Here is a 26,625-nt window from a genome sequence, read left to right as displayed (position 1 = left end):
GTCTTACCTCTGCTGTCATTACATTTGCTTGCTTTAAAGCTATGAATGTGCTATTTGCAGAGATTTTAGCAAATGGAATTGTGACAGCCAGGATTTGTAGGCAAAATGTCTTGAAAGAACTATATATGGCTAAACTGGCACCGTTATCATTTCACTTAAAATCATCTGAGCATTTCTCACAAATGGTCTTAACTAAAAATGTTTTTATCAAGGTCCTTCTTATGCATAGCCAAGTAATGTTGTAATTCAGTTTCTCAACTTTTCCTAATGTGGTCCAGCAGATGTTTAATTTTTTTAATACTACATTTTCTATGCTTCATCTGTAGATGCCTGCATTAATTCCAGTTAATGATGTTCAGTATCTCCTTCTCCTGGTATCAGTAATTAGCCTTGATATTTTCATTAAGGCTCTTAAGCCTTCTCTGTGCTTTCAGGATAAAAAGCATGATGGAGATTATTGTGGTGATTTTAGTACCCCGTACATGAGATCTTACTCTCTGCTCTTAATGTGGTACATCTTAATTACATTTCTTTTGATACAAGGTAGTTGCTGCTTTTTTTAACTTTTTTTAGTAGGATATGTTTGGTTTGTATTATGATTTAGGTAATTTTCTATAAAGATCCTACTGTGAACTCAGCTCACTAAAGTTAAGGTGTTTCATTGATAATGAGGATCTGTAAAAATTACTTTAAGTCACTTTAATTTTCTGATTGATAAATGAAATGTAAGGGTTTCAAATTCCATTCAAAATATTTCTTAAAACTGTTGGGAAGGGAATAGGATGAGCAAATGCTGTGAACTGGTTTTATAAAACTTGCCTTATTAAAATTTGCACTATTTCATTAATCATGATCTTCCACGTATGTTTTCTGAGACAGACTATTTTTTCAGCATCTCTGTAAGCTGCAACTGAGTATGCGGAAAGAAGGTGGAAAAGTGCTCTACCTGTTTGGTTTTAGGTTTAGACAAATAGCTTTCTCCCAAGATTCATCACATTCTTTTCAAACAGTGGATGAAAGCTTATTAATTTAGGGAGTCTTATTTGCCTTGAGGAAGCCTCCTTTTTGGGAAATATGGCAGTAGGTAACTCAGCCCAACTCAGTCTTACACAAGAGTCACTTAATATCTGATCTCAGTAAAATAAGAAATGTAAGGAGTGGTTAATCACAGCACACAGCATATTACTGAACTCATTTGAGATGTTTGTTAACAACTCCATGTTCTTCTCTGGCTTTATACTCTCGTTTTTTTCTATAGCTGCATTTGCTCTTTTCTGATGTTCTGTTCCTTATTGCAGATGTTGTTCATTGTTCTTGCCTATTTTAGGGGATGGTTGGTACAAGTGAGGTGTTAATTCTACTTTCCTACAAATGTAAATAGCGTGCTTGAGTGTTTTGCTATAAGTCTGATTTAATTTAATGATATAGTTGAACATAGGGTTTTACCAGCCTTTGCAGTTGAAAAAAGTTAATAATGCTAATTTCAAATGGGGGGTTGAGGGCAGGAATTAACCTTTGCAGAGTAGTAAATACTCTGAGACAGTTGTCTTGCTATAGCAGTCAGTCTGCAAGTCAAATACCAGCTGCTATGACCAGGAGTGAGTTTTAGAAGTTTTTAAGGGTTCTGACTTAAAATCTATCTCATAGGGAAACCGGAGCTGCCTAGACAACCAGGTTCAACTGCACAATATGAAGCAGAGGCATCCCAGCTGGAGCAGTCTTCAGAAAGTGCACCTACTGAGACAGAATCCCCACACAGCAGTAGTAATGATGCAAATAACTTCTTTCATTCTCTGGACTGGAAAGGTACTTACTCTGAAGTAACTGTTTGTTGTCTTGTACTCCTTCCAATGAGTGCTTAAGCTTTCTTATACAGCAAAAGTCATTATTTCACCAGACCGTGAGAAAAAGCTATTTAAAGAGTGAGCTCTGCAGGTTAACAAGTGGTTGTTCCACTTCATTTGGATAAACACCAAGTAATACGTTTTGGTATTGTATGTAACTTCTAAATGCTGAGCTAAACTTTTTTTCCTGTGAAAATCTTAACCTTAAAGGTCTGCAAGGAAGCCTTTGCATTCCCACTTAGGTTGGGTGAGGAACAGAGGAAACAAAGTAGACTTGGAGTCCAGATCAGTATGTATGGACTGAGGAAAATGTAACTTTATAATGCATGTGTAAGTCCTTTTTTCTGGGTGCTTTGTTGGCAAAAATGTGAGTAACCGTTTATGCTGTCACTGACTGCTGTCATTGAGTGGAGCAGCAGTTACCGAGTGATATTCTAAGCCATAAGTGGTATGATGTCCTGAGGCGAATGTCCAAGTCAGTCTCATTTTGAAAAAAATTGTAATACCTGCCCTTGCAGTGTGGCAGCTACGGTAGTGAGCTGCCCTTTTGCCTGCCCCGTACAAAGAGGTGGTAGGCAACAAGTTAGTTCTTCTTTTTTCACCAATTCTTGTGTGAGCTTTGATTAAGGATTGATTTCATATGGTCTTACCATTTAAGTCTGTTTTATCCCAGTTGGCAGAAGAATCCTGGTAATCTAAAGGTGTGTTTTCTTTTTATTCAAGAAGGAAAAAGTCCGGAAAGTGGAATAGAGGCCAGTTCACCTAAAAATGATCATGTTCAACTGTCTGATGACAGGGAGGAGAGTGGTGCTTCAGATGAGGAATTTCCTACATTTCCAGGTGAAGAAAGTACGGTAATTGCTGATGAAAAAGATTCTATTACTCCAGAAGGAGAGTTGCTTTTTGAAGCCAATTTTGAAGCTCCATCTTCACCGTTACCAAAAGCTCTTCCTGAAGAGAGTGTAGACTTACTGGGACTAGACTCTGATATTTCACCAGAACAGAAACACCCTATCTCAGAAGTAAACTCTTCATCAAGTAATGCGGACTTGTTGAACAATCTGTTTGTGGGTAATGCATCACAGATTTCAGAAGAGCCCACTGGAGATCTTCTTGGACAAGGAACAGATTTCTTTTTCAGCAGTCAGTCTCAGTGTCCAGCTGCTACTCAGGGTATGTCGTCAGCAGCAGCCATGTCTTCAGGTATGTAAATTTAACATCAGTACTCAAACTGCCTGGCAGATAAAAACTGCTGCTTGCATTGTGCTTAGAAAATGAGTACCATGTTTTGATCTGTACACTGAAGACATTGGTCTATAGCAAGAATCTGCATAAAATATGTGTTTTTACTGCATGAAGGAGACAAACTGCTGTATATTATCCAGGTATTTTGTTATGTTGCCAATATCCTATTAGCTTTAAACCATGTAAACAGAAAAGTGTCACATTTTGAATTTAAAGGAAATTCAGTATTCTTAAAGAATCTGTAGCTTTCCCATACAAATGTTACATGCTAGATCCTTTTCTAAATCCATGTGTAAACTTCTCTTGCTCTAAGGCATAGAATTGTAATAACTTACTGCTTTCTTGCACTTTATGTGAAGCAATAGCATTAGATGTGGTACAGAGCTATGCTGCTTAAGTAAAATGTCTGTGTCGTATTTTTGAGTGTTAATCATGTAAGACTGATAGGCAACTGGTAATCCTGTAGATTACAGTTCAAACCAGTAGGATAATGGTACCACTAAAAGGTGTTTTCTTGCTGGTTTTACTGATGTTGTTGGCAGGTCTGTATCCTGCAAGAGAATGTTACACACTGCTACCTAGTTGGTATTTAAAACAAGGTGTTTTAGTTTAGAGGTTCTGTTCGTCTTACCAATGCATAGCTAGCTCTTTGTCACATGACTAAACTTTTGGGAATAGTGATTCTCTGCCTGAAGTTACAGTAAGACTTTTGGGAGTATTAGTCAAATAGTCTGGGAACTGTTAAAAGGTTTAGCTTATTTGCACAAAGATAATTCACTTAGTCTAAAACTTTAATTTACGTACAGCTGCAAAGTGTTTTTGTAGACCATGCAGGTCATTTCAAGTATTTTTCTATTGAAGCAATTCAGTATTGAACTTTGTTACTGTGGTCAATGAGGAATCACTTAATTACCTTTTTTACATGGGCAGCAGTCTATAAAAGAGAAGCTTCATTACTTTCTTTCTTTAACTATGCCTTTCTTATATCTACTCCGTAAAACACCTGAGCAGTAGTCATGTATGTATCTCATTCTACCTTTGAATTGGATAAGAGAAAGATAATTGCAGAAGTGAGAATATTTGGTCACTGTTTCAGTTTGCACATCAAACTTGTACTTCAGGTTTTGTGTATGTGCTATGCTATAGTAAGATACCTTGACAATCCAGGGTTCGTTTTTTTGAAGTGTTACTGAGTCCTGTACTATGTGGTCATCACCTCAGGATGTGCTAGGGTGCTATGGCAGGATTATTCCTTCTCATCAGCTTCCGAGTGAATCTAGCAGGAGTCCCTGAGCTCTTCAGGATTGTGACCCTAGAGGGCAGCAGAAACAGGAAGATCTTGAGCCATGATTCCAGCTGACTGTCACATGTTAACGCATGCTGTCTATAAATACTCTTCCAGTTAGTTTTTTCTTCGTTGATCACTAGAGACCTGTTGAAAGCCTTGCTTCTGTTGCTTTTCATTCTTGAGTTGGCGTGCTTTCTGCCCCAGAGTCACCAATGCCTTCAAGTCAGAGTGGTAGTAAGAATGTTTTACTTGATATTCTTTTTAGTTGTTTAATAGTCTGTTTTGTTTAAATTCTTTGGAGGTTTGGCATTATAGAGCATTTAACAAATGAATTCTTCTAAAGAGAAGAATGCAGGTGATCACTCGAATTTAATGTGTCTTACATAGATGAAATTAACAGTGTTGTTGAATGTATGCAGCCCTGCCAAGGATTTGTGTTTGAAGATGTAGCTGTTCATATTGTGTATGGCTGAAATACTTTTTTTTTGTACCGACATGAAAGCACACATGTCTAGAAGAAGGGGCAGATGGTGACTCTTTGCCACAAAAAATTCTCAGAAGGTTGCTGCAGTTACCAACATGAACTCTGCTTTTTGTGAAAAAGCCTTACTCCTCTGGGGGCAACTTTTATTCTAAAATTTGTTGTAAGGTAATCTTGTTTTCTGCTTCTTTTCTAGCTGATCCTTTTGACCCATTCACAATGTCATCAAGTTCAGAGAATCAAGCCCTGTCTGGTCCAGACCTCTTTGGGGACTTCCTTAATCCAAGCTCAACATCTGCAGCTAGTACATTTCCTTCCACACACAGTTCACTTCCTCCTTCTACCAGCTCAGATTTCTTGAATTTAGGTAAGTGTGCTTCTGGTGTTCTGTTTCTTAACAGTTTCTGCTGCCCTGTGCATTTGTCTTTCAGCTTAGTCAAGGTGGATTAGTGTCTTAATAGATCCACTTGTTGTGACTGCTGTTTTAATTAGCTCTGTGTTCTGGGAACGCAGATACAAATGCACCAAGTAGCAAAGGCTTCCTGTGTAATGTCATGCTAATATTTATGATGCGAGAGGATTTCTAGTATTGCTAGACTCTTGTTAGGAGCTGGAGTTTCCTCTGAGAGTTCTTAGAAGTGAGGGTACACAAACACCTGCAAACTTACTTTCTTGATGGCAGAATGCTATTTTGATGGTATTCAGATTTTAAAGATTTTCTGGAAGCCTTGGAAGAGAAATGAAAAAGTCAAGTTATAGTACAGCCAGTTCTTAAAATGCAAGCTGAGGCTCGCTTGGACCTTCTTGACCTGAATACATTCTGGTAATATACTTACAGAGACATTATGTAATCCTCTAATTGTATTTGTTTCATGTAATTTCTCTGACGTATTCTTGGTGAAGCCTTTTGCTCATGCATGTATTTTAAAATCTGTTCATCTTTAAACAAAAAGCTTTAATGTGTTTGGTCTTCCCATATCTCCATCTTAAGCACATTATTTCCAAAGTGTTACTAAGTAGAGCTTCTAAGCATGCTCATTCTTTAAAGAGAAACATACTCTTGCAAAAATGGTGGAATGGTAGAGCCAGAAGTGTTGCTTTTTAGATCTGATTTTCAAAGAAAAGCGTGGATCATCTCCATAGGGATGGGAATTGTGGTCAGTTTGTAACAGCTCTTCTCTGCTGCTCCTTCATCCTTACACTGTTGTCCTGTTCCTGTGTGGGTCCTTCCCATGGGCTACAGTCTTTCAAGAACATGGGGCTCTGTAGGGTACAGTCCTTCAGGAAGACTGCTCCAGCATGGGTCTTCTACAGCCTGCAGCTCCTGCCAGGAGCCTGCTGCTGTTTGGGCTTCTCTCCATGGGCTGCGGCTTCCTCCAGGGCTTGCCCACATGTGTGGGGTCCTCCACAGGCTGCAGTGTGGATATTTGCTCCACTGTGGTTTTCCCCATGGGCTGCAGGGGAATCTCTGCTCTGGCACCTGAAGCACCTTCTCCCCCTTCTCCACTGACCTTGGTGTCTACAGGACTGCTTCTCTCACTTTTCTCACTCCTCTCACAGCTGCTGTGCAGCATTTTTTACCCTTTCTTTCGTATGTTTTCCCAGAGGTGGCACTATCTTGGGTTCAGCTCAGCGGAGCTGTGCCCTCTGGTGGGTCTGATGGAGCTGGCTGTGTCCAGCACAGAGCAGCCCAGGCCACCCCTGCAGACCCCCACTTATAAATTGGAGGCAGTTAGCAATGGTGGTATCACATTCCTCACCCTGAATCCAGAAGTGTTTTCTTCCCAGAGCTTATTGCGTGCAGTTTTGGGTTGCCCCTCCTTGTTGGACAGTTGGTCTAGTTCACCATGCCTCTGGGTGATGCAGTCTGAGTGTGAGCTATAGAGAAACAGCATAAAAAAGATGCAGTGTTTGCCTGGCTGAGATGAGGGCTTTCTCCTTGAAATAAAAGGCTACCTGATTGTCCTCTGCACCATGTATTAAGGTGTTATATTCCAGCTGTGGTTGATTCTGCTGATATCATCCCACTCACTGCTTCCTTTGCAACATATTTGTTCTGTCCTATAGATACAATAACAGCTGTATGTTTTATTTGTATATTTGCATAGTTGCCAGTCTTATGCCACTTTCAGTTATGACGCTATTGTTACTGCATGAGGTTATCAAACAGATTGTAATTTCTTTCTGTTCAGTAGAAGATTTGGTCAACACTCATCTGTGGAGCATCATCTCAGCCAAAATCTATCTTCCTCCAGAGGCAGGGACCTCTGGAGATTGTTCAGTTGACCTGCTCAAAGCAGAGTCAAGTAGAACAGGCTGCTCAGGACCATGTCCTTGCTGATTTTTATTATTCCCAAGGATGCAGACTCGACAACTTCTATGGGCAACCTGTGCCAGTGTTTTGTCTACTCTTCCAGAAAAATCTTGTGTTTAAATGGAGTTTCCTGTGTTTCAGTTGGTGCCCATTGCCACTTGTCCTTCCACTGAGCAGCACTGAGAAGAGGCTGGCTCAGTTGCCTTTATTTCTTTCCATTAAGTATTTTTAGACACATTGATAAGATTGCCCACCCCCAGTCCTTCTCTTCTCCAGGTTAAACAGTACCAGCACCCTCAGCCTGTCCTTATATCAGAGGTGCTCCAGTCCCTACATGAGAGAAGCCTTTTATGTACTAAATTTAAGTTGGAAAAATACATAAATGTGAATTTCTGCTCTCTACGTGGTTACCTGCAATGTCAAGGAGACCACCATCCATGTTCAGTTGTTAGTAACATTTGAGCAAGTACAAAAGAAAATACATTTTAACATCCGACTTCAATGCTTATGGTTTTATGCTTACTCTTTCCGATTTTGGTTGGTAACTTGCACCCTGGTAAAAGCATTAGTGTACCTGCTATTTTAATGTAATTTCTGGAGCTTTCTGTCAACATAGGGAAAAGATACTTAAAATCTCTCTTCAGTCTACTGTTATACAGTGATTTCCCAATATTTTTCTGTTGCTATGCAGGCTTTAAAAACCCTGTGGAAATGGAGGAATTGGGATAACATTTCATGTTCTTTTGAGTTTACCTTTCAAATTACAGCTTTTTTGTGTTTAGCTGAAATGAAGTATGTATTTGAGCCTTTAGCTTTCCATCCAGTCACAGATATCAATTTTACTAAGGAAGTTAGGAATATTTATAGCTATAATGCTTGGAATATTAATAGCTATAATGCTTTGAATATGAATGAGTGAGTGTGAGTGAAAGGACATGATAACTAACTGGAGAAGGAAGGGCAAATGAGAGCGTGTTCTTAAATGACATATTTGGAAGAATTGTGAGAGAGCAGAAGAAAGTGCAAACACGAGGTCATTAAAGTGAGACAATTTTAACTAAAAATAAATTAGTAATGTCAGTGTTCATTCAAAGTAAGCTGCAGCATGAGATATGGTGAATCTACTGTTGGAGCAGTAATAAGTGTCTAGAATTAAATTTTAGTGATGGATAAACTTTCTTCCATAGTAAACAATTACTAAACCTCTATAGATACCAGGAGAAAAGCTGTTTCAGTGAACACAAGTTCAAGAATGAGAATTTTAGACTTGTATTTCTCAATGTCGCTTGAAATTTAATATTGGGAGTTTTAAAATGTAATTTCAATTTGTAGGAAATGTAGTTCTTAAAGAATATCTGGTCTGTTAACGTGTTCCATCCTGTAATATGAAAGTGTTGCTGCTAAAATGGCAGTGTATTAACAAGGTAATTTAATTTGCTGTGAAAAGCTGTAGTAATTTGGCAGAGAAGCTAGTAGGTGGGATGGCTGTTCACTTCAGAATCAATAACCTGCTCTTAAGTGGCCACACTTGCAAAAACAAGATATTGTCAGTAGCTGGAGAAGTGTCCATTTTTCCTTAGTAGGTATCTGTTCAGTAAGCGTTTTTGAGAACAGAATTGGTTCGTTTGGATATGCAACTAGCAGGTCATCTCTAATGCAAGTTGAGTCAGGAATGTATTTCCCTCTGAGCGTGAACTGATCTGATCAAAAGATAGCAGGAGATCTGAAAGGTGATCAAAAGAAACCTGAGTGACCAGTGTAGTCTCCTGAGTAGAAGTTAGTTTCTGTGATGACTGTTCTCAGTCAGGCTTTAGACAAGGTTAAAAAAACCTTGCATCATACTAAACCAGCCTCTTGGTTCACAGAAAATCCTCTTGTCCTCTGCGATTTAAAGGATTTCCTGTAGAGATGACAAGTTCAATAAAGAAAACCTAATGTGAAGTTGTGTGTAGGATATAGTAAAATGCAGGTCTCTCTTGGGAAGCTGGAAAGTGTGATCTGATTACCACCAACTTATTCTTACATCTTAGTTTGGTTTGAGCAGTGTTAGTAAAGAACTATGCCCTGACCTCCAGTCATTTACTACTGTATGGCTAAGGATTATAAATATGCGCATTAAAGAACTTCAGGGACAAGCAGGTGTGGATCTGTTTGCCCATGATCTCAATTGCTTCAACTTTTGGAATATTTAACTATGCTTCATATTTTACCCTTTCTTTAGGTATTCAGCTCCTTTACATTAATGTATCTGTATGAACTCTAGTGTGCCAGGTTACAAAAATAAGGGAATCAGCATGTGGTCTCATCACACCTCTTCAGAATATGTAGAAGTCAGAGTATCATGTTGGTAATTCTATTTCTTGGTGTTAAAATCTATTGTGATTCCCAAGTTCTACAACTAGAAAGACTATAGCATAAGAATAAACAGTTCCAGGAGGTGATGAGTCTTATCTGTTCAGTATATTGCACATTGTACTCCATTGTTTCAGATTTTTCTGATAAATGTAGTGGATGTATGTGAGCTTGTGCTATTCATAGTGAATTTACTGCTGTACATTGCGGTAGGCTACTCCTTGCTTTGTTCAGAGTGGGGGAGGTGATGAACTTGACTGCTCTTAAACCAGCAGTTATAAAACACTGATTCCCACAGTGTATTCTCAATCTTTCAAATACATTGAGCTGTAGTTTACTTTATTCTTATTTCTCTCAACTTGGTTTTATCATAGGAAAAGTGTTAATTCCGTAAATGGTTGTAAATTTCCTCATGCTGCTGTAAAAATCTTATAATAGCAGAGATCATAAGCCAAAATTATTTCCAGCTTAAAAATCAATACTAATATTAATTCAAGGCCCCCTTAATGTTTGGGAGTGGTTTATGGTACAGTAAATGTCTAAACTGATAAATAGACACTTTCGGATACTTTGACATTTATAGTCAGTGACACTGCTGTGTAGCAGATCGCTGGGGTCCTGAGTACTGAGGCAAATACTGTTTCTCCATGGTTTCAGAGGCAGGGAGATGAGGCTTAAGTCTGGAGAAAGGGCTGAAAATTGTGCTATACCTTCAGAAGACTTTGGCGGCTACTTCGTGCATTTTATTCTGATGTTTGCCTTCACATGCAGCAGAGATGACTGTTCTAATACAGGCTCTTGGCAGACATTTGTTGCAGAGTATTTGATGTGCTGTCTTTGCAACTGTAAGATCTATGTATAAATAGAATTAGTGAATTGAAGTGGTGGAGGGGATATTTAATTTGCTTGAAATTCTTTCCTCAAATAAAATAGTTTGTGTGGTTCGGTATCAATATTCAGAATGTGAAGCTCAGAAGCCGAGGGAAATGAAAAGCTGTGAGGTAGTAGTCAAAATATCCAAAGCATCAAAATGTCACTATTTTTGTAAGGGTGGCTGGGTTAGCTTTCCAAATGCTAGGTCTTTGAAATGTCTTAAGCACCACTAAACATACTGGTTTTGCTGAAATACCATGTCTCCCTGTAGCACTGACTGTTTTCATAGCATTGAAGGGGCAATTGCATTCCAAGCTGTCCTGCTTCACTGTGAGTCTCTGCAAGCTGTGGTCAAAGGGAATGCTCAGAGCTTCATGCAGCTTTGGGTGTTCCTTATTTAGGACCTCTCATTCTGAGGATGGCTCACCTCATACTGTGTGTGAGTGAGAAAGGGGGGAATCATTTGCAAGCATCAGGGGTGGCAGTTATAACCCTATGTTGGATGGGACACTTCCTAGAAGTTAGTGGAAGCACCCTTGCATCCTTTTGAATGCAACTGTTTCATTGTCTGTTTTCAATTAGCATGGTGGTTTTGCTTTGCACACAGAAAAGCGGCTTTTATCCATGGAGCTAGTGAGTCTCGATCTTTTCCCAGAAGAGAGAACTCTTCCTGTGTCCTGCTCTTTAATTGCATGTATTCATTCATGTATTGAACCTAAAAAGGCTATTAGTTTGTCAAGAGCTCCCTTTGTCACATGAGGCTTGGGGTAAGCAAACTTGCAGTTTGAAGTGACCTGGTTCCACCTGTGTAGCACCCAGACTGCTGAGTGATACAGAGCACCATCTCATGAAGCACTGCTGCTTTCTGGCTACCTGCTGTGTTGTCAGGAGCAGTGTGCCCTGAAGTCTTCCCTTAGCTAGTCCTTTTGCCCAGGAGACCTAAGCTGTTAAATTCATAGCATTGCCTGTGCATGAAAATATCTTCTCTATGAAGTGCATGGGATGTTTCAAATACAAATGAAGGAATTCCAGTGGTAGAACCCTTCTGAGTCCTGTTTAAGTCCATGATTGTGTTATGGAGAAATTGAAGCAAGCCATGTAGTTGGCCATTGTAGCTGACAATGTGGTACACAGCTCTATTGGTATTGGCAAAATATCCATTACTGTGATGGTTTTCTCAAAATAATAATCATAAGATTTTTTTTTTCTTCTGTAGGGAATTTGACACCAGACCCACCTAAAATATCATCTTCTACAAGCCACCCAGATCTTTTAGGTGGATGGGATTCTTGGGCAGATTCCTCAGCAACCAGCAATGTAGCATCACCGCAGTTGAAGCCTCTTTTTGAAGGTATTATGAAATGAAATTTTTCCATTAGAGAGTATAAGGAACCCTCCAGACTTGGTCAGTTTAATCACCTGAAACTGCTGAATGTGTCTTTATGCCTTTTTCCTTTGTTGCTTAAAGGACTCCATGCTTTTGTGCTTAAATGCCCCTTCAGTAAGGCACTTGTGTGGTTTTTCAGAATAAGTTCAAGGCAGAGGAACCAAATAGTTTGTTGTCTATAGTAATGGTGATCCTTGTCATGATAAAAGATGTCATGGAGCAGAAAGCTGGGGAGGCTTACACGAGGTATTGTGGAAATAGTACTTTTATTCATTCTCTCAATTTCCAGATACACCAAGTACATGATACGTTTTCTTATTATACAGGTCAACCTTTTACCACAGGGAGCCAGTCCAGTGTGTCTTCAGGTCTGTCTTTCAGCCAGGCTAAATCTCAGAACTTTGATCCTTTTGCTGATCTTGCCAATCTTGGATCTGGTCTTCCAGGTGAGATCTTTTAAGGGACTACACTTAATGCCTGTGTGGTTTGATTTGCTTCTTGTACCAATAAATGCAACTGATAGCTTATATAAAGGAAATTGTTTCCTTTTAATTGTTAACAACCAGCTTGAGGCAGTTGCCAAGAGCAGACAAGTAACAAGAAAAGATGAAATCTTTACAGAGATTGTGTGAAGCATCTAGAATAATATTTCAGAAGATAACCACAGCTGTGATTTAGAAACAGTATAAATACTTAATACTTCAGAATCTAGTTGAGAAGGTAAGAGAAACCAGGGGTCGCTGATTCAATAACTGAGCATGAGGTTTCTTATCTAGCATTTATTGGTACCACACTATGAAGGATATAAAATGAAAACTGGATTAAATTCTTTGTTCGGTTCAAAGTGGCAGTTGTTTTCCTTTTAATTCAATACTTTTCTTTGAATTCAATAGCTCTGCTACTCAAATTTGTCATGTTTTGTAAGATGAGCACAAATCAGGCCCATACTTGTACACCTGTACCATGAGCATTATGAACATTTGTCAGTTTGCAGTGATGTGCACAAGAAGTTATGGAAGATGAGACACATCGCAGAGTAACACTTGCCCCAGGATGTTATATTCACCCCAAACTCACGAATTAGCTCTGCAGCATTCTCAAACAGCAGAAAAACTAGGGGCAATAAAAAGAGCTGAGGTCCTTGCATTTCAGGACCACACCACCATAGCAAATGGCTGATTTGTAGCTGTTAAATGTGACTAGCTGTCAAGAGTCTTAGGAACTATTTGGAGCAGCCTGTAGTTGGCTGAGTTGCTGAATTGCAGAAATGTGCTTTTCCCTTAGCTGGGAGCTGACAGAGGTTTTATCCTGTTGCCTTGGCAGTTAGCATTGTGTATTGAATTGAATATCCTCTAGGTGGAATTATCTTATATAAACACAAGGTAACATACAATGTTTGGCTTCATTATGCTGCCTGTACATAATTACTTGCAAAATGCTAGTGTTGAAGCAGTACCAATAAGGGTGCTCTGCAGTAAACAGTTTACAAAAATTTTCTAGTTTAATAATTCAGGTTAATATGGACTTGTTAAATGTATAGATAGTGTGACAGTAAAAAAAAATAAATTTCCCTTTGACTTGGAGATGCAGGTGAACCAGTGGAAGAAATTGTACTGATTTTAGCAGGATTTAGGTCAATTCATTAGTCTTTCAGTTAACTTTCAATAGGAAAAATGACTGCATTAAAAAGTAGCCAGATGTCACTGTGCTAGTTAACCTTCTCAGGCTTGAACTGAATTTTCAAGAAGTTAAAGAACTGGAGTTTAGACTCAGTGTTGTCTTTTTCATAGGTGTTTTTTCACCTTCACATACAAGTCATTATGCTGGAAGAAGAGTTGCTTAATTGGGAATGTTATATAAACAGAAAAGAAACAATAGCTAAAGACAGTAGTAGCGTATTAAGCTAGTGGTAGGATACCAATAGTGTTCTGTGATAGTTGGCGTTCTCACACTCTTAATTTCTAGGAATTGATCTTGTACCAGAAAGTAGGAGTGTGGTGTTGAAAAGTTCCTGCTGATAGTGAGGCAATGGCTTGTCCTACAGGAAGAACTGGTTGGCCTTGAAGACTGAAATAATGAATGTAGAATGCTTTGAAAGAGTAGTAGACTGATACTATTTTTCAGTCTGCGAGGTCATGTACTCTTAACAGGGATTTTTTTCTGTAAATTTCACAAGTTAGAAGTGACTGAAGACGGAGTTGACTATGTAGTTGAGTGCTTTCATGAAAAAACAGTGCAATCCTAGATTTTATCAGGTGGTGTATTGCAATGCTAGGTTTTATCAGGTGTGGTATTTAGAGGTATAGTATGGTATCTTGTACGTGGCCCAGGGGAGACATCCTCTTGTGTAAGCTGTTATAAGTATGAGCAGTAGCTATAAAAAGAGCTATCAGGAGAGCCAAGGTGTGGGGAACCAGTTTTGACAGAGGAAACAGAGTTTACATTGCTGTGTATACCCTGACAAGCTTGGGTGGTTTTTCTGAGGCTTTAGGGTGAATACAAGGGGGGAAAAATAAAAAGAACAGCAGTTAAGTTTATACTGGCTCGGAGTATGTTTGAGCTGAAGCTTAGGTTCTAAGGAGCAGCAGCTGATTAATAACGTATGTGGAGATGCAAATACTAATTCATCTTCCTCCAAGAAAATAATGAGACAGGATCATAAGTTTGTCATTCAAGACCAAGCTATAAAGATTTCTAGTTTTGAAGTGTCAGTATTTCATTCATATTATACTTCTTGGCTGGATTCAGGTGTGTAACCATATTTGACCACTAGTTTTGAATTGTGTTCTGTCATTTTTAGGGAATTCTTCCAACATGAAGAGGTCTTAATTGGCTTTAGGATGCTATAAGTGTGGTATAAAATGTTTTTCTTCCAAAATGTCAAGCTTTATCTAAATTCAGTCATCATGCTATTTTTTCCCTGTGATGAATATATGCTAGGTATATGCAACTTGTCAAGGCAACTGAGTTTCTAGGGATCTTTCCAAAGGAAGTCAATTAAGGGCAATTTAATGGTGGCTTGGTTTAGAATAAAAAAATCTCTGGTTTATTCTCATCAGTGAGACAAAAAGCTGAGTAATGAATTTAAAAGGTTGGAGCTTTATTCTGCTCAATTTGTTTACAGTGAGTATTGTTGAGTGGAGAAAAAGCCCTGTGTGTTCTTCCCAAAGTGAGTAGCAGGTGAAGCTCCTAAGCAGTGTTATTTATACTGGTTTAATGAAGAGAAACGGGATACTAAAAATTTAGTCAATATTATGTTGATAGAGGCCTATGGATCACACCATGGTGGTTACAACAGGCAGGCTTCAGTGCTTCTTTTATTCATGTGCAACATTCCCTGCTAATGCTGCTGCAGAATAATCACCTTGTCTTTCTTAAACAGTAGTACAAGAAATCACTAGACACTTTGAAAGCACTCATTTGAAAATATTCTCAATATATTACATTTTCTTGATCATATAATTAGTTTTTCAGTGTCCTCTGCATATTAACAGATGTTGAAGTGTAATGAATTGGGAGGCAGAACTACTGCCACTGCTGAATTATTTTCTGGCCTTACACAGGACTGGCCAGTCAGACAAGAGTGAATGCTTCTGCTAAAACTGACAGTTGGGAGCTTGAGTTGTAAGAGGCTGGAGGACTTTCAGTAATGGCTCTAGCTCCTGCCATCCAAGTTACTTGTTAATGAGACTCTTAACTTCATTTTACACACTTTTCTGTTACACTTGGTCTTGTATCGTGGTATCACTGTGAACTACGTGGTTAGATATCAGGACCAAACTGTCTTATTTGTATTAAACAGGTGGCAGATACCAAACTGAACAACTAATTTAGTCTTTATTGTTAGGTTCCTCCAGTGGTGGACTCTCGAGTAGTGGCTTTGGTCAGAAGACTGCTCCATCTCAGAAGTCAGGAAATCAGTGGCAGAAATCCACAAAACCACAAAGTACTTCATGGCAGTCCCAGACTAAATCCAGCACAGCAGCTAAACCCAATTACACAGTAAACTTCAGTGTTATTGGAGGACGAGAGGAAAGAGGAGTCAGAACCCCAAGCTTTGGTAAGTTTCTGAAGGCATTATTTATGGCCTGTGTGCAGTTAGTCCATTGTGCGATTAGCTGCAGAAACTCTTGTACCTTTGTCTTTTTATTTACGTTTAGGTTGTATCTAGTAGAAATCTGAAAAGAGCTTGGCAAATCTGGTGTCCTGCTTTTGCAAAGCTACACTAGGGTATTGCAGAGACAAGCTGACCATGGCCCAAATATTTGCAAGTTTGGGCATAAAGTCTCAAGGCTATATTTACTCACCCATGTGGGTACTGGTTTTGTATCACTGGGTTAGAAAGGTAAATTTGATCCATCCAGGGAGAGATGGTTGATAACGTGGCTTCATGCTAGTCTGCTTGTGATACACAGGTAAAAGGATGCAACGTTTTTCCTAGCTGAAGAATAGTGGCTAGTGTTAAAGACTGAGGTTAAACTTACTGGCAATTCTTGTTTCAAACAATGATGGGGACAGGAGCAGGTGGAATTGTTCTTGGAACCGGTCCCTTAAGATGTTCCAACTGAGTAGGCAAACCTAGAGATACAGGTATTAGCATGGCCTCTTCTACATTAACCTTCTTGGAAAATTTTAATTTCCTGGTGGGTTGATATTAGGATTATGCCTCCCTTTCACTGGCATATAAGTGGACAGCAGGCACTTCTGTAAGTTGAAATGATTCTTTTGATCTGTATCTGAAAGGATTTGACAGGATGGAGAGGCAGTGGGCATAAGCTGCAGCACAGGAAGTCTGACTGGAGAACAGGGGAAAAAAATTTCAGTTAGCATGATGAAATGCTGAAACAGGGCAAGGGATGTTGTGATTCCTCATCCTTGAAAACAGGTGGACCTCAACTGGACAAGGACCTGGGAAATTTATCAAGTTGTCCCCATTTTGAGTGGGGATTGGACTAGATGAGATCCTCTTCAGAATTCAGTTATTCTACAGTTCTCTAAAATTTGTTGGTTCCATAATGGCTATTCATGTTGATGTTTTATTCCTTCATTATTCTGCATAAGTTTCAATATACTTAAATGTTGACTACATACTTTTGACTAGAGTATTGAGTGTATGGTCACTTGAAAAACGGCTGCACAGTAGTTAGAATTACTTTATAGTGGAAAAATGGAACCATTTCCAAAATCATTAATAGGTAGATGGGTACTCCCTTGAATCTACTCCATTTTTGAAAAAAAGAGGACATGCAAGTATTTAGTCACATGTATGCACATGAGGTTATCTGTTCTGCTGGACTGAAAGCTTGTCAGTGATCCCTTTCATTCCTGTCCTTCTGTTAGTCTTGTGGAGTTTATCAGGCCACTGAAGAATATTTATCATGGTAGTGAGAAATGTCATGCAGGTGTATCTAAGTGCAATGTATTTCCCCCATTAATGTATTCTCCTATATCACTTTTCATTTAATATTTTTCTCCTTTTATAGGTCAAAAGCCAAAAGTTTCAGAAAATGACTTTGAGGATCTCTTATCCAATCAAGGGTTTTCAGCTAAATCTGATAAAAAGGGACCAAAGACCATTGCTGAGATGAGAAAACAAGAAATGTCTAAAGATATGGACCCCTTGAAACTCAAGGTTTGTTTAGCAGTGTTTTTAAGTGTAAATCTGAGCTTATACTTCGAACTACTGATAACAGAGCAGAAGGATACAATGACTAACAGAGCAAACTGAAGCAGAATGAAATTTTGTCTGTATTTAAATCATATGACTATAGACGTTAATTAGCATAAACAAGAGTCAGTTGGCAATGAAGCAGCAGTGACAACAGCACAAAAAGTGTGTGGATGGGAATGCAAGTTCCTGTTTGTTTCAGCTAATCTTGGAGAATTTAAGAACCTGTTTTCTTGTAAGAGTCCGTTTCTTGAAGACAGAACTGTTCTTTACATCTAGTTTTCCCACTGGTCTCCTTAGAAAAGATAGATTTGGCCAATTAATACAAAACTACACTTAAAAAAACAGGCAGGTGAGAATAGCTCTCTCCAGGGTGATCACTTACTTGCATTTGCTGGTTAACGTGTGCTACTGCTGTCCTAAGGAATTACTAAAGGATGCAGTTCTGGACATGGGCTATAGAACTAGTCTGTGGGCTGTTACCTGATCAGCTGTTCAGATTTCTTTGTATTACTCATAGCATCACATAGTAATATACTTTCAGTTTTGTAGTCTTTATGGTGCTTTAGAAAAGTTCATGAAGGAACTTTTGGAGGGATGCTGAAATTTGTTTTCACAAAGTGTCTTACCTGAAGAGAGTGTGCACAGCTCATATGGGTAACTTTTAACACAAATCACCATAAATAGAAATAAATACAGGATTTTATTTACCATACTCACTGCTAACAGAAGACAGAGATTTTCATATTACATAACAGTGTTTAATGAAGACACTGTATCACTATATCACAGTGGCTTGAATACTGCAGTTAGTCTGTGAAATGGCCAGTTATTCTAACCAACTTTCATGGGGATATCTGAAAGAACACTTTAGTTTGTGCACCCCTTCACGTTGCTTAAGGAAACATTAACTATTAATGTATGTCCTCTGAAACTTCTGTATGAATCAAGAACTTTAACTCCCTGTCAGGGCACAACATTAGTTTACTAATGTTAATTGTAACAGATGTTTTTAATTACTCCTGTCAATTCTCTTGTCATTAATTATATAGAGTTTTGTAATATGTAACTATCAGAAATTACTCTTGCAATGACTGAATTTCTGCAATAAACTAATAACAATGAGCTATTCCCTAGTGGCAGATGCAAAATGTCACTTTTGGGTGGCTAATGATCTGGATGCCAGAAAGAAGAATGTAGTAAGACAGTTGGACTTGGGGGCTGAATGCAGCAAGACAACTGTACTTGGGTCTTAATCTTGTAGTCTTGTACAGAGTGAAGGTTATGTCTTTAGGTAGACTGAGAATGCTTACAGTGATGCATTCAGTTCTATACATTCTGTTTTTCCTAGATTCTTGAATGGATTGAAGGAAAGGAGAGAAATATCAGAGCATTAATATCCACTCTTCATACCGTGCTTTGGGAAGGGGAAAATAAGTGGAAACCAGTCAGCATGGCAGATCTAGTAACTCCTGAACAAGTAAAGAAGTACTACAGGAAAGCAGTGCTTGTAGTTCATCCAGATAAGGTGAGTGTGTTCCTCTGATCTTTTCTTTAGAAGGAATGCAAACTGCTTTTACCACACCATACTACTCACTGACCTGTACTGCAGCCTTGCTTCTTGATCAGCACCCTAGATGCTCTTCAGTTTGCTTCCATTGGCTTCTGAATTTGGTGAATTTGGTGTCCTACTGCATTCAGGTAGTACAAGATTTTTCTTGTCATCCTGACAGAGCACAGAATTCGACAGACAAATGTTAACAAATGAAAGATCCTGTAAAGGTTGTACTGAGCACCAAATTCAGTTATGCTGGGTTCTGACTGACTTCTGGCAGATTTAATGCTGGTTAGTGGAACCTGCTTTATTTCTACCAGCTGATACTTCAGGTCTTTTAGGACTACTCACCAGTATATGAAGACTCAGAGGCTGCCACAGCAAAACTGGTGGGAAAAACCTGCTGAACCTCCTTTACTAAACAACTTTACTAGGAACTAGAAAAAGTAAACTTTACTAGACTAAACAAATCAGCAGTTGAAAAATACTTTGAATATGACATTGCAGTTGTCTTTTAAAAATATTTAATGCATTCCATTGCTGTTTGTTAGTCTCTCAGTATATGAAGGTAGCTTCTTGTTCTGAGTCATCGCTCTAGGCTGTGTTTTAGATAGATATAAAGACAAGCGTTGAATACACCTTGTTTGAATTTTTGGGATTGCCTTCACTAGTGGTTCAGTGAGCAGTAGTCTGTCCTATGTTGTGTTATATCCATAACAGAGAAACAAGATCTTGTTCTTTTCTTTTCTTACCCTTGTCCTTTGCTGTTGTCGGCCATGTGGTTTCCTCCACCTTTGTGGTAGTTTCTTGGTGCTTTCTGTAAGCCCCTTAATGCATCAGTGTCAGAACACGTCTCTGAGGCACTTTCTTCTTTCTTGGTTTCTTTTCTGCCCCTAAATGGGTCTATAAAGTACTGCAGCTGGCAAAAGCCCAGTAGCAGGAGAAGGGGAAGGATACTGGAGAGGGCACTAGGGCTTCACTTTTGTATTGGAAAGAACCTGTTAAAATGTCTCATCTCATCTGGAGGGACTTTGATCTTTACTAACCACTGGGGTTGGATTGGCCCAGAGGCAGGGAAGGAGTCTTCTTAAATAGTGCTTAAATTTTATTCTGGTACACCACTGCAAGGTCTGTCAGGAAGCAATTCCAAAAATGACCAGATTTGATCATCAACTAATATTAACTAAAACTATTTATGAAAAGAACAACTTGGAAAACTGTTTTTAGCTAAGTTCCAGTTATTCATGAGTTGCACTAGAAGTCTGAAGTAACGTAAGGAAACCAAGGCTTTGGCTTTGTTTAAAATACTTATGGCAAACTTTGGATAAGACTGGGCAGGGCTGTGTGTCTGCAAAATTATATTCACATAGCAGTCTAAAGTTATTGAACAAGGTAGCAAATATAAAAGGGGCAAGATCCTTCCCAAGTCACATAATTCCTAATATTTTTATGCTTCTAATATGTTCTGGTTTTTTTTCAGGCCACAGGACAACCTTATGAGCAGTATGCCAAAATGATCTTCATGGAATTGAATGATGCATGGTCAGAGTTCGAAAACCAGGGATCAAAGTCCCTTTTCTAAAACTTCACCTTTTACAGAACTACTTCCAAAAACTGGAGCTGAGCATTGTTGTGACTTTATTGCGCCTATGATTTATGAAGCGCTTTTTCCATGATTTCAGCACAGTTTCTAATCATGCACTTAAATGTGGGGATATATTTTGTAAGATGTAGAGCATTACATAGATGCATTAAAAAAACAGCTGCTCAGTACTTGAAGGAATCACAGTATGGAAGTAAAGATTTCCTTTCAGTTTTATATATGGTAAAACAGAATTTTAATGAAGCTCCATGTTTTGTGGTATACTAGTATTAATTATAAATCATTCCAATTTCATTAATCTTTGCTTTACCCCTGCCTTCCCCAATTTGTCTGTTACTTTCAGTAGCTTTGTGATTCAGTTTTGATGTTTGGTGCACATCACCTTATTCAAAGTGCTTTAGTTATCAGCAGTGAATTTGCTTGGCTTATCTCAAACCTGAAGGTGTATATTTTCATCTGTATTTTATGTAATCAATCTGATAATCATTCTGTAAATAATGCTTTCTGACAATACCTGTGTTCCTTACAATAAATTAATAGTTGTTTAGCCAAAAAGACCCCAAATGTGGAAAAGACAGCCAGGGTTGTTCTTGATTTTTAACTTTTTTTACGTATCATGAATCTAGAAACAAATCTTGACTTTAAGGTCTGCATGTTCCTGCTGTTTTGTTATTTATTATGAACCTTTGGAAGGCAGTACTGACCAATGCTTATTTTCCTAGTTCTTTAAATGGTGTCTTTTTCTTCCAATTTCAGTGGAACATTCCTTCCAGTAGACTTCAGATACTCTGATAGAAATAATGTTATTCTGAAACTTGAAGTGTAAGCACAAAACATTTTTTTCTGCTTTGATTTTTCTGAGTAAATACTACAGTGCTTTAACACATTTTGCTGCATGTCTGACCTTCTATATTTTTGAGATATGCATGACATCAGTGTATGTGAGAACATGGGGTGTAGTGGTAGACTGTTGCATTTCTGCTCACCTACCTTCCATGCACTGGCTAGGGCAAGATGAGCAGAGACACAACTTGATAACAAAACTTGCCATGTTTTCTCATCCCTATTCAGAAGGCAGCTTTTCACTAGTGCTGGGGTGAATGAATGCAAATGACCAATGACTGTTACACTCTGTGTAATAATAAAATGCAATTTTCATATCAAGTTTGAAAATGTTGAAAATTAGTGTTGTGGTATTAAAGCTTTGGCAGCAGTCTGTTGAAACAGTACAGTTGGGCATTCAAGGGGATATTTTGATCATCTTGCCATTTTATACATTTTGCATGCTTAACTGAGGGGGAAGCTGTACCATTATCAGAGGTACCTGTTCAGCTGAGCAACATGTGAACAGAAAACGTGAGATTCTAATGCCACCTGAACAGTGCGTTAGATGAAGTTTTCCACTACTATGCCAGCCTGAGAACTGATGGGGTAGAGACTTGTGAACACAGGCTACAATTTATAGTGTATAAGCTCAGATCTAACACAGTTAATTAACCTCTGATAAAATGTTTTGTGTGTGTATATTCACACATATATTCAGCTACTGTGATTTTTTTTTTAAGATGGAAGCCAGGATCAGTTATGGATCAGGAAGGTTATGTATTATAGCTGCAGTTGTATTTCAGTTACTGCTTTGAAGCAGTCCTAAATCTCAGTGGATTTCTTCATAAAAACAGGTAACTTGCTGTCTGTTTTAGAGTAGGAACTAATCTTTTTTTTCCTTGGGATACTTCATTAATTCTTTGTATTCATGTTCTGCATCCATGGAAATTAAAGGCTTCTGCTGGTAGGATAGGTTTGTTGGAGACCTGCATGGCTTTTTACAGTTCTAGGGCAAATGATATCTAGTAATAGGTTTAAAAAGACATACACAGATATATAATGACTGTGATTGCACTCCTGTATACAGCTGAGAGATAAAGCATTTCTGAAGGAGCTGCTTTTAGTAAGGAAGGACTACTTTAAAAACCCATGTTCCTTTCAGCACATACAGGCAACTTAATTTCGAGGAACACATTTTTAATTGCTCTTTTCTTGAAATATGTGTATAAATTAAAACTGAAAACTGGGAGGAAACTATCTTCCTCTCTGCTTTGTATGTTTGGTGGCATTTTCTGGATGATGTCTACATTTCTGTTTTTATCTACTCTTGTTTGCGAAGTTTTCTTTAATGGTGGAGAGGAACCTTCAATGTAATTTTAAGTGAGCAGGGAAATGTGAGTGCAGGTGTTTTAGCTGGAACTGAAGATCTCTTGAAATTGATACCCTCTTTTTAAAATTATGGAAAATCATGGAGTTTGGCTGTGGATTCTTCCAAAAGCCATTTGATAATTACTGAAACTTCAGTCATGTTGGCAGGACCCCTCAACTTACTTTATGGCTTAATCAGCTCTGGTCCTCAGTGGGGGAACTGGCTGATTCCTCTATCCTTCTTCTTTCTGTGTAGTTGAATTTTGATGCTAGGAATCTGGGAGAGGCTCAGTCTGGTAAACTTTAAAATCTTGACAATGAACTGTTTTGGGTTTTTTAACTGGGTCATTTAGGTGTGTTGCATACAAAAATGTGCCAGAAGTTGGATTTCAGTAAGGCCCTGTAAGCAAACTCTAAAAATTCAAATGATGAACATGAACACAATAAACTAAAGTTTTGTTTTCTTTAGAAGATAAAGCAGAATGAGGACCACTAAAGGTTTCATAGTGTAAGGCTTATATATTAATTTTTTTAGTTACAGGAATCTGGGAAGAGGGAAGTTAAGGTAAATTTTATATAAACATATATTGAGTCTTAATGTTGCTTTTAAAGGAGAGGGCCATTTGGAAGAAAAAGTCCAGAAGTTCTGTTTGAATTAATCTTAAAACAGTAATAAAAAATGGTAAAAATCTGGGAATGAGGGCTTTTCAACTTTTCTCACACTCTGTACTTCATTGTTAATTGGTTGTCTGCTGTTTGGGGTAGGACTGCACTCAAACTATTACACACATTTCACTGTAGCTGTATTCTTAATGTCCACAAGCTGAAAAGCTTTTAGAATAGGCTACAGAAAAATTAAGCTGAGACTTGATTAGATACTGTGAATTTTTTCTGGGCTTAAAACGTGTATTTTCCATTCATGCTTATTATTCATTCCACGGTTAAATTTTGAAATGAAGTGAAATCATGTCCTGAAAGTTAGACTTTATATCTGCTTCTGCTGACTGCAGAGCTTGAGGTTGAGGTGACCAAGTGTTGCCAGTAGGTTCATGTTGTGTCTACCAGCCTTCGCAGGTGGCACCTGAAGTTCTATTGTGAAGCATCTCCTTGACTCTTGCAGCAAATCACTGTGCCTTTTGGCCCATGTTTGTAGTTACTTTGTCTGTTAATGACAACTGACTAATACCATGCCTCATTTGCAGCCTACTAGGATCCAGTTCTTAAAAGTGAGTAGCTTGACATGGTTATTGCAAGAGCAAAGAAAAACAATGCAACATACATTAAGGGAAGAGTAGAGAAGAATATCCAGACTCTAACCTACATCTCAAATGTTACTTTCTAATTCTCTCTTCATTGACCTATTCCTACCTACCTCTGCTAAAACCAGGTCTTCTAGACAAGTAGAAAGAACCTGGTTTGTAGCCAGCTTTTCCAGCCCTTTTAGAAGTACTACTGACTGGCGATAGACAAGTGGCAGTAAAAAGTGCTTGGCTGTTTTTGCAGAAGTTGCTATGAAGCAGGACCTATAAAATGATAGGGCAGTTTTCCACTAGTTCTTTCTGCATTAAGCTGCTTATGTTACATAGATCTGGAGAGTCAGGGAACTTTACTTTTAAAATAGAGATCTGTGAAGAAAAACTAGTGTTAAGAGTGTGTGTGGGTAGAACCTGCCAAATGGAGAAGAGTGTGTTTTGACCATGTTGGAGGAAATGAGTTGATGCCTTCAACCTTGGGCATGCCGGTTTACTGTTTCCTAGTGCTGTCAGATTTCCTTGAACTTAACAGCAGGGAAGACAAAGAAAAGGAGCAGTTAAGCACTTACATTCATATTGAATCGTGGGGTTATGCTCAATATTGTTAGTGGGTAGTGCTTCCCAGACACCAAGCCTGGGAGGAAAAGTTCCTCTACATTGTCACGTGGGTAAAGTTCAGATAGTTTGCTAATCAATGGTAGCTTCCTTCAGCAAGTACCAAATGGAAAACCTACAACAGTGCTGAGGAAGTGCATTGCCTTGGAACACTAGCAAAGTCCTTGGCATTGCACCTGTGAGGGTAACTAGTGCTCATGAAAAATGCCTTGTTTACCTCTGTTTTCTTGCTAATTCTAGAAAGTTCCTCCAATGTTGTCTTGCCAAGCACAGAGTAACAGTTCCTTCAAGAATGCAGACTACGTCTCAAAGCTGCATGCACAGGATTAATACTTTGCACAAACCAAAGCAGAGTTTGAGTGTAACTGAAATCTCGGCTGCCCTTTGGGACTGCTGGGCTACGTGCACCATTCCACCTCCCATGGCCAGACTGCAGTTTCCCCAGCAGTGGCTGTACGTTTGCATAGCTATTGCCCATTACATTCTCTGCTCACAGGAATATTTCAGGGGTTGCATAAATGCGGAAACCTTGTTGCTCCTTAGCTCTGTCTAACAATTGCGATGTAATGAATGCTTTGTACATAAGTTCAAATTAGTCTTGTACAGTTGCCTGTGCTTTATGAATCAGTTGACATTTTCTGTCAAGAACTTGCAGGTGATTGACCTGCAAAAGCTGTAGAAGGAATGTATCATTTCCCACTCCTTGAGTCTGTCCCTGGTGCAGAGTACCTCTAGCTACCAGGTGCCCAGTGACTAGGAGCAAAGGGTGACTCAGCTGAGCTGTGGTTTTGATCTTGTTGACTCTTGCAATGCTTTCTTGCTCTCTGTTTGGGTGAGCTTATGGTAGACTGCAGTTTAGACTGTATTAAACTTCCAACGTATGCTCCAAAAATACAAATTCAGTCCTTTTTATGAAGGATACATGTTGTCACAGAAGCCTTTATTATCAAAAGAGGATTAAGAGGCATTGTGAGAACTCCCAAAACTCTTTAGTGGAATGTACTGTATATTTGCAATGGTAGACTTCTAGAAGCAGTTGTCATCTCTGATAAGGACTTAGCTTTCTCTGAGGTCTTTATTGTATTTACCTGTAGTTGTGACTGTACTTTCTATACCTGTGATTTCTCTGGTTTGGGGTATGTGGAAGGACAGAACAGATATTCAAGTCCTATTTTTTGCCATCTTTCAGGAAATGCAATGTACTAAGAAATTTTGCTACTAGTGAAATGAAAATTATACCTGTATGTATATAAAGGTAATATAGTCAAATTAAGTGTTGTTTAAAAGTAGATTTAATGTTTCGCATGATGTCCTTGAACAGAATATTTTGCTTTGAAATGTATTACAACTTAGCCAGTGATCAATTAAAACAAAGAAAATGACTTTGCATGTTTCTTTCTTTAGCAAGGGAGGAATGACCTGAATACCCAAAGCATTTCCACTGCTTCTTTTGGAACAATATGCAAGCATTAGAGAAATGGTTCTAATTTATGTTGATGTTGACTGAACCTCTTAGAAACCAAGCATTTCTTCATAAGTGTCTCTCCTCCTGTTGGAGAGGAGTCCCTGCAGTGTGCTCTGCAGTTTGGCAGCTGAATTTAGAATCATAGAATCGTTAAGGTTGGAAAAGACCCTTAAGATCACTGAATCCAACCGTTAACCTATCACTGCCAAGTCCACCACTAACCATGTCCTCAAGCACCACACCTACCTGTCTTTTAAATACCTCCAGGGATGGGGACTCAACCACTTCCCTGGGCAGCCTGTTCCAATGCCTGACTACCCTTTCAATGAAGACATTTTTCCTAATATCCAACCTGAACCTCCCCTGGTGCAGCTTGAGGCTGTTTCCTCTTGTCCTATTGCTTGTTACTAGGGTGAAGAGACCGACACCCACCTCACTACAACCTCCTTTCAGGTAGTTGTACAGAGCAATAAGGTCTCCCTTCAGCCT

General features: G+C 38.7%; 1 protein-coding gene across 6 annotated transcripts in view; it reads left to right on the top strand.

Moving 5' to 3' along the window:
• GAK (cyclin G associated kinase) overlaps positions 1-26,053 on the top strand; it is a 77,326-nt gene extending 51,273 nt beyond the window's left edge. For 5 of the 6 annotated variants that reach the window (XM_087741409.1, XM_087741407.1, XM_087741406.1 and 2 more), the window contains 9 exons: positions 1,648-1,806; positions 2,568-3,047; positions 5,055-5,225; positions 11,614-11,748; positions 12,111-12,230; positions 15,632-15,844; positions 17,268-17,416; positions 18,804-18,980; positions 20,488-26,053. In XM_087741409.1, the coding sequence (XP_087597535.1) occupies positions 1,648-1,806; positions 2,568-3,047; positions 5,055-5,225; positions 11,614-11,748; positions 12,111-12,230; positions 15,632-15,844; positions 17,268-17,416; positions 18,804-18,980; positions 20,488-20,589 (1,706 nt within the window). In that variant the 3' untranslated portion in view covers positions 20,590-26,053. The remainder of the gene's footprint in view (positions 1-1,647; positions 1,807-2,567; positions 3,048-5,054; positions 5,226-11,613; positions 11,749-12,110; positions 12,231-15,631; positions 15,845-17,267; positions 17,417-18,803; positions 18,981-20,487) is intronic. The other variant, XM_087741405.1, reaches the window with a different exon arrangement.
• The last annotated feature ends 572 nt before the right edge of the window (positions 26,054-26,625 follow it).

This window comes from Nipponia nippon, unplaced genomic scaffold (genome assembly GCF_047370975.1).
Source record: "Nipponia nippon isolate SJK-2023a ecotype South Korea unplaced genomic scaffold, ASM4737097v1 scaffold_8, whole genome shotgun sequence".
Lineage (NCBI taxonomy): Eukaryota > Metazoa > Chordata > Aves > Pelecaniformes > Threskiornithidae > Nipponia > Nipponia nippon.
This window is presented reverse-complemented; position numbering and strand designations above follow the sequence as displayed.